The sequence below is a fragment of the Notolepis coatsorum genome (assembly GCF_963971535.1).
Source record: "Notolepis coatsorum genome assembly, chromosome: 14".
Lineage (NCBI taxonomy): Eukaryota > Metazoa > Chordata > Actinopteri > Aulopiformes > Paralepididae > Notolepis > Notolepis coatsorum.
In genome coordinates this window covers 9,579,521-9,591,288 of record NC_140178.1, presented here as the reverse complement: position 1 = coordinate 9,591,288, position 11,768 = coordinate 9,579,521, and the positions used below count along the sequence as shown (strand labels likewise).

General features: G+C 43.2%; 1 protein-coding gene across 1 annotated transcript in view; it reads right to left on the bottom strand.

Annotated features, from left to right (window-relative positions):
- Positions 1–999: 999 nt before the first annotated feature.
- Positions 1,000–11,768, bottom strand: part of kcnh4a (potassium voltage-gated channel, subfamily H (eag-related), member 4a) — a gene marked incomplete at both ends in the record, with an annotated part of 58,184 nt that continues 47,415 nt past the window's right edge. The window contains 4 exons of the mRNA XM_084328356.1: positions 1,000–2,058; positions 7,835–7,911; positions 8,622–8,701; positions 10,471–10,832. Coding sequence (XP_084184482.1) covers positions 1,000–2,058; positions 7,835–7,911; positions 8,622–8,701; positions 10,471–10,832 — 1,578 coding nt within the window. The remainder of the gene's footprint in view (positions 2,059–7,834; positions 7,912–8,621; positions 8,702–10,470; positions 10,833–11,768) is intronic.

Here is an 11,768-nt window from a genome sequence, read left to right as displayed (position 1 = left end):
GGGACTGTACATTAGGAGGGGGTGGGTGGGTGGGAGAGAAATATACATACAGCGGGGAGGGAATATATAATGAAACGCTCTAGACCACATTGCTTAGCAGAGTTCGGTGATGTGAATGGAAACTGTCAAGTTGATCAACCGATTTTGAGTATATGGGGCATGGGACTTGAGCAATTTATTTTTTTTATTTTTTTTTAAATAACTAAATAGTTACTTTTCACAGTAACTCATTACTTTTGGGTGTAAGTAACTAGTACAGTAACGAAGTTACTTTGAAATGAAGTAACTAGTAAAGTAACTGAGTTACTATTTTTCAGTAACTAGCACAACACTGCCTATACATGATCATGCAACATCAACAAATTGTTGTAGGAACGGTTTGGGAGAGGGAGGTAGGGAGGGGTTTTAGGTTGAGTTTTGAGTTCCAAAAAATGGAGCTTAAAGTTTAAAGCTCAATATATCAAAACGTGGCACTTTACAGTGAACAGGAGGTCTATTTGTATTAAAAACAATAGATTGATTTTCCTTTAAATGTCTGGAAGAGCTCAAAAATACAAATGTCAAATGATATTTTCGTTACCTTTTTTTAGTTGATCTAAATGTTACTGATTGTGTTAAATGGGCATATGATATCATCTCATATCGATTGCAGGCACCTGAATCTAATCTAATCGTATTGTATCGTGAGAGACTTTGTGATATCGGCAAATATCGTATCGCTGTCCAAAGAATCGATATCGTATCGTATCATGATGAAACTGGTGATTCCCACCCCTAGTAAATACACAACGTAACTCACGAACAACAGGACAGGAAAACGTACCACCGGTGAAATACAGAAATGTCAATTCTGTTCTGACATTTTTTTTAAGCAGTTGTTTATGCTTTTTAGAACACAGCCGCGGCTAATCCACGCGACGAAAGCGACACACGCGAAGTCATCTAAACTAAGGGTATAGAGTACGATGGAGCCAGGTGGGAGGGATGTGTCACGACGGGTTACTGGTGCGTGACGACGATCAGCGCGGCGGCGGGGGGTTGTGTCACCTCCAGGCCCCAGAGAGGCTCCACCTCCACCTCGCGGGGACCCTCGGCCTCCTCCGTACCGTCGCCCGGCGTCTCCGTTGCAGTGCCAGCCTGGGCCGCGCGGCTGTCCGTTGCCGCCTGCGCTGGAACAGAAGGTAACGTGAGGTCCCGCTCGGTGAGGCGGGTGGATCCCACCAGGTCGTTCTGCCTGAGGGAACCCTGGCCGGCCGGGCTGTGCGCCGCGGAGCTCACAACGGACGTGTTGTAGACCACCACCGTGGGGCTGAGGGTGGCGGCGTGGAGGTGGAGCTGTGGCTGGCTGCCGGGGGAGAGAGGGGAACGGGCGGGAAAGCCGGTCCGCACGGCGGGGTCCGAGGCGGCTCTCACGTTCAGAGACGGGTGCGACCGGCTGAGACTTCCTCCTGGGGAACACAGAAGAGGGGGAGGAGGAGGGCTCGTGGACGGCGCCGCGGAGGCCCCGTGTCCCGCCCCCCGAGAGCCCCGACAGGTCCCCCCCGGGAAACCCTGCGAGTCAGAGCCGAGGCCCGGGAGGGCGGAGGGACCGGCCCGGCCGCGAGAGTGGGTCGTGTAGGGGGAGTTGGGCGTCGTCCTGGAGGCCTGCAACGGGCCACACTGGGACTGTAGTCTGTGCCCGGCGTCCCTGTCCCTGTCGGAACAACACAGGCGTAAACAGGACGACGCGGGGGGCGCGCGCTCCCCTTCGACCTTTTGTCCTGAGGTGGGACCTCTGCCCTGCGCGGCGGGCACACCCATTTGGGGGCCCCACAAATTCCTGTCGGCAGGGGGGCCGACCGGCTCGTGGTGGGGGCCGGTCGTGGCCCTACTACCGCATGGGACCTGGGTCGTCTGCTGCCAGTCACTGGCGTTGGCGCCGGGGACCATCTGCATGGCGTAGGGATACGCGGAGACCGGAGCGCCGTAGTGCGGTGTGGTCACATGGGTCTGCAGGAAGTGCATCATCTCGTGGAGCTCCTTGGTCAGATTGGAAACCTCTTGGTTCAAGTGGTTTATCTGAGGAAGCAAACGGGAAAAGGTGGTTGTTCTCTGGGCTAGGGTTAGGTGGTTGGTCTCTGGGTTAGGGTTAGGTGGTTGTTCTCTTGGACATTTCCATATGGATAGATTATGTGATTACGCAACGTTTAGTGCCTTTGATTGGACGAGAGACATTCCAAGTGTACTTATGAGCTGCAAGGAACCATTTTTTTTTATTTTTATACATGTATGTTTATATATTTTTTAAATAATATGTATATATCATGCATGACGGTATAGTAAAAATCCATACCTTTACATGGATGACTGTATACCTTCATATTCGGTATTCCTTCATATTCAGTATACCTCCAATATATCTGTATCTGTAAATATCCTACTCTTATCTAGTTATGCTGCTGGCCAGTATGACTACTGCCATACTGTCTGCATCACTGTACATATTAATAATACAACTCTGTATATACAGCCGATTAGCACTATTACTCAGTAGTACTAATTTATCAATTTTGTACCCAGTTTAATCACCAGTTTTGTAACCCAGTACATTGTATATTGCTGTTGCACTTTACTGTTACATTTGCACTCTGGTTTGATGCCAAACTCCTTTTCATTGTACTGTACTTGTGCTGTATGATAACAATACATTTTAATCAAATCTAACCCTCTCAGCGGTAACACACACTCGTACCACACACTCGCATACAATTTCCATATGGATAGATATATATGTGATTACGCAATGTTTAGTGCCTTTGATTGGATGAGAGACATTCCAAGTGTACTTATGAGCGTTAGTGTAGCCACTGGTGCCATGATACACTACTTAACAACGGGGAACTACTTGACCTCTTTAAAGGTCTTTGTTTAACCTTGTGTTGGACATTATTACGTAAATAACTAAATGTAGATTGTAAAATGTTGTATAAAAGCAATGACATACTGTACTCAAGCACATGAGAGGCAGGATGGCCTTGAGATAAAAAGGCCAGCCAGTAACCGAAAGGTCGCTGGTTCGATCCCCGTCCAGTGTGTTCCAGCTGTGAGCTGGTGACTGAAGGGTGGCTGGTATTACATCTACAGTGCCCACCATTCTGCCTGAGTGTGTGTGTGTGTGTGTGTGTGTGTGTGTGTGTGTGTGTGTGTGTGTGTGTGTGTGTGTGTGTGTGTGTGTGTGTGTGTGTGTGTGTGTGTGTGTGTGTGTGTGTGTGTGTGTGTGTGTAACTAGGAGGGATATGAGGACTGTGTGTGTGTCACTAGGAGAGATATGAGGACTGTGTGTGTGTCACTAGGAGGGATATGAGGACTGTGTGTGTGTCACTAGGAGGGATATGAGGACTGTGTGTAACTAGGAATTAATTAATGAATGAAAACTTTATTTAACAGATTGCAGAATGGGTACAATACAGTACGAGGAGGGATATGAGGACTGTGTGTGTGTCACTAGGAGGGATATGAGGACTGTGTGTGTGTGTAACTAGGAGGGATATGAGGACTGTGTGTAACTAGGAGGGATATGAGGACTGTGTGTGTGTGTGTAACTAGGAGGGATATGAGGACTGTGTGTGTGTAACTAGGAGGGATATGAGGACTGTGTGTAACTAGGAGGGATATGAGGACTGTGTGTATGTGTAACTAGGAGGGATATGAGGACTGTGTGTATGTGTAACTAGGAGGGATATGACGACTGTGTGTAACTAGGAGGGATATGAGGACTGTGTGTGTGGGATATGAGGACTGTGTGTATGTGTAACTAGGAGGGATATGAGGACTGTGTGTAACTAGGAGGGATATGAGGACTGTGTGTGTGTGTGTAACTAGGAGGGATATGAGGACTGTGTGTGTGTAACTAGGAGGGATATGAGGACTGTGTGTAACTAGGAGGGATATGAGGACTGTGTGTATGTGTAACTAGGAGGGATATGAGGACTGTGTGTATGTGTAACTAGGAGGGATATGACGACTGTGTGTAACTAGGAGGGATATGAGGACTGTGTGTGTGGGATATGAGGACTGTGTGTATGTGTAACTAGGAGGGATATGAGGACTGTGTGTATGTGTAACTAGGAGGGATATGAGGACTGTGTGTTTGTGTAACTAGGAGGGATATGAGGACTGTGTGTAACTAGGAGGGATATGAGGACTGTGTGTGTGGGATATGAGGACTGTGTGTATGTGTAACTAGGAGGGATATGAGGACTGTGTGTATGTGTAACTAGGAGGGATATGAGGACTGTGTGTGTGTGTGTGTGTGTGTGTGTGTAACTAGGAGGGATATGAGGACTGTGTGTATGTGTAACTAGGAGGGATATGAGGACTGTGTGTGTGTGTGTAACTAGGAGGGATATGAGGAGTGTGTGTAACTAGGAGGGATATGAGGACTGTGTGTGTGTGTAACTACTAACTAGGAGAGATATTAGGACTGTGTGTATGTGTAACTAGGAGGGATATGAGAACTGTGTGTATGTGTAACTACTAACTAGGAGAGATATTAGGACTGTGTGTATGTGTAACTAGGAGGGATATGAGGACTGTTAACTAGGAGGGATATGAGGATTGTGTGTGTGTGTAACTAGGAGGGATATGAGAACTGTGTGTACGTGTAACTAGGAGAGATATTAGGACTGTGTGTATGTGTAACTAGGAGGGATATGATGACTGTGTGTATGTGTAACTAGGATGGATATGAGGACTGTGTGTAGGTATGTAACCAGGATGGATAGGTGAAAAAACGAATTTAAATTGCCTTGTGTACATTGACAATAAAATAATCATCTTCTTCTTCTTCTTCTACGGTATATGATGTGTTAATGGCTCCGGTGTGCTGATCTAAAGAACTTGGCCTATGACCTCATTCCTACAAGCACAGCAGACCGGGGTCAATGACCCTGATACTGTATAATAATAATAATAATAATAATAATAATAATAATAACTTTATTTGTATAGCACCGCCTTTCATTGCTTTAATTAGGCTACCTTTCCGTGATAACAATCGGAAATAAACTTGGGGAGGGGAAGAGTTGCTTAAATACTTTTCTTTCATGTTTAAAATGGGAGCATCTTCACTTTCGAGGTCCTACAGTACATTTCACTTTGGCAGTGACCGTTTCTCATCTGGTCTGGCAACCTGAGCGCTGTACTTAATCCTGAAAGTGTGTCAACAAGGACCCGTTTTTAGATATGGACCCAGCCCCGTGAGGAGTGAAAGTGGAGTACTGACGATGTGACGGACGTCCCCAAAAAAAAAAACGTCCAAAGAATTTGATGAATAAAAAGGTCGGAACTTTCCTTTAATTGCATTCTAACTGTGCTCTATTACACATTAATTACATTTAATAGGCCTATTTGCTGACAACGTCATGACAAATATGTGTGCGCATCTTTGGGGCAAAAAGGAACGTAATCCTGGTCAGAACAACGCGGCAGACGATAATATATTTGCATTTGTTAGCCATGCTAGCGATCTAAACAATCATCGATCCATGCCAAAGCTAGATATGTCAAAGGTCAGGTGGCGTAGTGGAGATTGCGCTCGTCACCAATGCAAGAGGCTGCGGTCTCGACTCCCGGAGTCAGCATTGCCTTGGCTTGGGCTGATCGCTATACTAACCCGTTTGGCTGGGTTAGGGGGAGGGCAAGTCATGGGTGGGAATCTGGCGTTGTGAACAGCGACGCCTACAGGTCAGGTCTGGGCGCTTGCTCAGCGGAGGCAGGACTTGATGAAGGCAGCGTGCCCTCCCACGCGTTACACTTCACCAATGAGAGTCCTCGCTGCCAGGTGAAAAAAGAGTCACTGGCTGTCGCCGCGCGTGTCGGACAGGCATGCAGTCGTGCACACACGCGATTACACGCCGTTGTAGTAGGTCACTGAGGCAGAAGTGCGCGCAATGATGTGCACGCGCACACACAAAAATGCGTTCACAATTGTCACTGGACTCGTCACGCCGTGCGATAAGTACCCGGCCGGCACTTATCACCTAGACTTTGCATAATAATAGGATACCGATAGCATAACAACGAGAAGTGCCAAACCAAAATACAAGCCCTGTAGGCTACCAATTGGTGGGGGGTTGCTTGATCTGTGGTCCCGACTGGAAGGATGAGACAAGTTGTGCTTCAGTCTGAAGGAAACTGTCCTTCTGTAAACTAACTCTAAGTTACATTGTTAATTTAGTTTGTATTTACTTTTCTAGTTTAAGTTAATTCAATTAAAGAAATTGTAACTACAATTACATTTAAAACATTGTTATGCATAATAATCATCTGTTCTGTGCGCAACCGAGGGAACATGTATGCGCGTGCGCGGGAGCGCGCGTGCACGTGGCGTTTGGACAGTTCCCATATTACGACTGCATCACTGGTGTCGGAGGAAGCGTGCGGATGACTTCAGGATTCCCTTGTACCGACCAGTAGGAGAACATGCGCACAACAACCAGGTAGGGGAGGGGGGGGGGAGGGAATTGGCATAACGACTAAATTGGGACGGGGAGAAAAACAGAGAAAAATCGGAGAAAGAGAGGATAAAAAAAAAAAGTGAGAGACTCACACTCACAGCCATGCTGATTTGGCTAAATGACATCCAGCCGTTTTTATTTTAAACTACTTTTAGTCAGGGGAGTGTCATGGTTTCCATAGAGACCCGTTGTACTTTCTTAGTGCAGCAGCTCGCGCAGGTAGGGGGGGGCAACTGAGTCACGTGACTCAGTTGGTGTTGCTAATTGGCTGGAACACGGTATGTTAATAACAGGGGTGTAAAGTACTTGAGTACTGTTTTTGGGGATTTGTACTTTACTCAAGTATTATTATGTTGTATACTTGTACTTTTACTCAATTACATTTCAGAGAAAATAAACATATACTTTCTACTCCTTACATTTAAAATGCAGACCTACAAAGTACAATGTACAAATCTCGCAGGTCCAACCATTTTAATTAGTATATTTGTTTCTCTGGCCGAACTAACGTTAACGTTATTAATCCACCTGCCGCGCTTTATTTAAAAACAGCCAATCAAATCCCCATCAACGGAAAATTAACACGCCCATTCCCACGCTGATTGGTCCTTGTGCAAAGACTAGAAAGCTGGGATCTTTGATTAAACACCCGCTATCAGAAGAATAGACAGTCCAAACATTTTCTTTTTACTTAAACCTTTTAGTACTTAACTACATTTAAAAGTAGACACTTTTTTTTTTAAACTTTTACTCAAGTGTGTTTTTAAGCCAGATACTCTGACTTTTACTTGAGTACGATTTTGAGATGGTACCCATACTTTCACTTAAGTATAATTTCTGGGTACTTTTTACCATAGATATATATAGAACACTAGATAGCTTACCCGCGCTGCCGGCCAATGGAGAGCGACGTCACTGAACCGCCGCCATCTTGCCCAGGTCAGCCTTGAGTGAGAGTGAGTGAGCTGCACAGACAAAAATACTCATAACTCGCTGAAATATTGACAGATTTACAAACGGTTTGGTTTATTACAAGCATTATTAACGTGGCTATGAAAAAACATCTTTATTTTTTTTTATAAGTATGCAGTATCATAACTACTTCTTTGATGTTTATAGCAAACAAACCCGTTTGTAAATCCGTCAATATTTCAGCGAGTTATGAGTATTTTTGTCTGTGCAGCTCACTCACTCTCACTCAAGGCTGACCTGGGCAAGATGGCGGCGGTTCAGTGACGCTGGTGACTCCGCCTTAAGCTATCTAGTGTTCTATATATATCTATGCTTTTTACACCCATGGTTAATAAACAAGAAACACACGTGACGTGGGCTCACACCTCTTCGTTCAGCAGCCCGATGCTCTGCCTCACCACCTCCGTCTCCAGAAGCAGGTTCGCACTCACCTGGAAAGGGTCTGTAGAAGGGTGAGAAGTATTCATATATTTTAATAATAAAGTACACAACTATGGATAAGATATTTAACGGCATGTTTGTGTTAAAATAAGTGTTAAATAGCTCTACATTCCAACAGCCATCACTGATATAGAGTGTGTCTGGTCAGTAACATGGGTCTCTCAGTCCCTCCGCTCTGCAGTAAACAGAATACCACTTACAGCACCTTTAACCCAAACGTAGGCCCTATAACTAGAACTATACCGGCCCATAATAACCGATACCAGTTTGCCCCTTTAATCATTGTGAAATCTGTTCCTGTGTGAGCTGACCGCTGATCCTAGATCAGTAATCGTATCCTCAGACTGAGACAAATGGGTCCTGGCTAAACATAGATAAACCGTAAAAAAGAATCCCGGGTCACATTGGGCTGATTTTGTTTAATTCTGTGTCAACCCAGCAGCCCTGTGTGAATACTTCACTGTATATTCATGTTTTTTTTTTTTTATCCTTTATTTAACCAGGCAGGTCAATTAAAAACAAATTCTTATTTACAATGACGCCCTGGCGAGAGGACAAAAGGTTCTCTCAAAGGATAAAAGGAAAAGGAGACAACAAATTATAATAATAATAAAATAGAAAAGAGACAGATGGTCCATACATCCCAGAGGTACGGTACTTTTACCCCTTAAATGTGTTTTTTCAGTCATTGACAGCTGAAGAAGACATTACCTTTACCATGAGTCTTGACGTCACTCTGCTCTACATTAAAGTGGAACACATGGCCATTATCCTCAATGCCATCCACGACCCTGGTAGAAAAAGAATCAGAATTACATTCAAATGTATTGTCATTATACAGCACAAGTATCAATCAATCAAATGTATATTTATATAGCACATTTAGACATGACACTTGTCAACCAAAGTGCTTCACATAGCTAAGATTCAAGAACAAAGAAAAGTATAGAATAAACAGAAGAAGAAAAAAACCAACTGATAGACAAGGAAACAAAACAACACGTCAACAAGTAAGGCAAGAGTCAGAGTGAGTCAGGGAAGGCCAGGCGGTATAGGTGGGTTTTGAGTTTTGATTTAAAAGACTCGATGGAGGGGGCAGATTTAATGGACATGGGGATGCTGTTCCAGAGGTCAGGGGCTGCGACCGCAAAAGCACTAGACTTGAAATTAGACCTATGGGTGGTTAAGAGACCCTTCTCAGCCGATCTGAGGGCCCTGACGTTGGTATATAGGGGGTGAGGAGGTCTGCTAGGTAAGCAGGGGGCTTTGTAGACCAATAGGAGGACCTTGAAGTCTATTCTACATCGCACCAGGAGCCAGTGGAGGGAGGCATGTACAGGGGTGATGTGAGCTCTCTTCCGGGTACCTGTGAGCAGTCTAGCGGCAGCGTTTTGGGGTAGTTGTAGTATAAACAATGAAAAGAGGTTTGGCATCCAACCCGAGTGCCAATGTAACAGTGAAATGCAATAGCAATATACAATGTACAGGTGAACTGGGTATAGAATATATAAATGAGTATTATTGAGTATAGTGCTAATCAGATGTGTGTACAGAGTTGTAGTAGTAAAATGGAGGACCCCTATATGTAAACAAGACAAAAGTATTTTTATGGTCTTCATCCTCTTAGCAGTTGTTGTATTGAGCTGTACTGTATTGTACCCATTCTGCAATCTGTTAATAACTTTTTCAATCAATCAATCAATCAATCAATCAATCAATCAATCAATCAATCAATCAATCAATCAATCAATCAATGTACAGTGATACAGGTATAAAGACACTATGGTAGTACATCATACTGGCCAGCAGCGTAACTACGGTAGTAAGAATAGGTAAGGGATATATCACAGCAGCGAGATTTGTGAGCTGTTGTGACAAGAAAAGGACATCCAATGGAATTCAACCACCATAAAGACTGTCAATACAAGTATTCCTGCACTATCTGTACAGAGACCTACCTACAAACAGAGCACATACCTTTAAATACACTTGAAAAACTGCTGTTTTTAAGTTATCTTTACATGTAAACAATATATGTATCTTTATTTACATTTATTGCACAATTCTCCCGTTTATATTTTTGAGTTAGTGTTTACATTTTCTACATAGTATTTTTGATTACAAAGTTGCAATGTGACACAGCTCTGTTCACACATTTTCTTTATTTGTACATAGTTTTAGTTTCAATAAGTGCTTAAGTTTTATACGTTTTGATTGGTTTAACGCTGGCTTTGACAAAATAAACATATGTCTCCCATGTCAATGAAGCCCCTTTGAATAAAAATAAATAAAATAAATAAAATAAATAAAATAAATAAAATAAATAAAATAAATAAAATAAATAAAATAAATAAAATAAATAAAATAAATAAAATAAATAAAATAAATAAAATAAATAAAATAAATAAAATAAATAAAATAAATAAAATAAATAAAATAAATAAAATAAATAAAATAAAAATAAAATACAATTAAATTAAATTAAATTAAATTAAAATAAAATAAAACGTGTAGATATAGTATAGCAAGTCATGTTTTGATAAAAAAAAATTATAATTACCTGGGGCTGAGGCTGAGAGGAGTGACACAATGTAACGTGGGGATGAGCAGCTTGGTCGGCCTATAGCTCGAGCCTGGGTCGTTCGCGAGGGGCAGTAACGAAGCGGGGTTGAGCTCCTCAGTGCTGGTCCCCTGAGGGGAGGGGCTACCTCCTCTACAGCCCTGTACAGGTGAGCGAGAGAGGCGGAGGGTGTTGACATGGCGAAGCTCCTCCCCCAACAGGGTGCTGAGGCAGGGATGGCGAAGGGGGCTTCCCGCCCCATGCAGCAGGGGCACCTTCCCTTGGTGAGCGTGACCGGCGTCGTCTCCTTGTTCCACGTCCTCCGCTTCCACGATGAAGGGCAACTTGTGGTTCGTACCAGACTGCGGGAGTAAGAAAAGGTTGGAAAGGTTGTTTGCTTGGATTTATAGACGTGTTTCTCGTCCACGTCAGACTCATGAATGAATGAATGACCTTTATTTATATAGCACCCTTCACAGCACGAATGCACAGGGTGCTTTACACTACAGCTTAATATAAAAACACAATAAAAACAAAATCAGAAATAAATGACAACAACAACAAACAGCAGTTAAAAACAGTGAAACCAGATAGAAAAAGTAGAATAAAAGAATTTGGATAAAATCATGAGTCACTAATTAAAACAAAAACTATAAAACAGTGAGGACAAGAAAAAAAAAGAAAAAAAAAATAAAAACTCAGGGCGGGATCCACAAAGAATGGACTGCACGGTGCTAATTGCACCCTTACTTACAATTCATTATGAACTGAAAATGGGGGGACCCTGATGTAAACAAGACCAAAGTATTTCTCTGGTCTGCATCCCCTTAACAATTGTGTGTATTGAGCCGTACTGCATTGTACCCATTCTGCAATCTGTTAATAACATTTTCAATCAATCAATCAATCACCTGCGTGCACCTTGCACAAACGCACCCTGCACCTTAAAGTGGAAATGAAGCAGTGCGATAAATACATATTCATAGCATCACATTAGTATTTAGATAAGCCACAGAAGAAATCACGTTATAAAAATAAGCAGTTTCTAAGAAAAAACTATTTGTTGTGTACATTTCTGAAGCATTTAGCATTATGGGCGCGGCCATTTTGTTGCCGACGTCATGCCACTGGTTGGGTTTATACACTGCTGGTTAGCTGCCTATAGTGAATGGGTCAGTCAGTAAATAAAATGTTGCCTACAAAACAACGGGACCGCGGTGGTTCTGTTTGTATTGCTCCTGGCTGTTCAAACTAATTTTACCATGTGAGAGAGAGGAAAGTTGGTTAATTTCCACAAA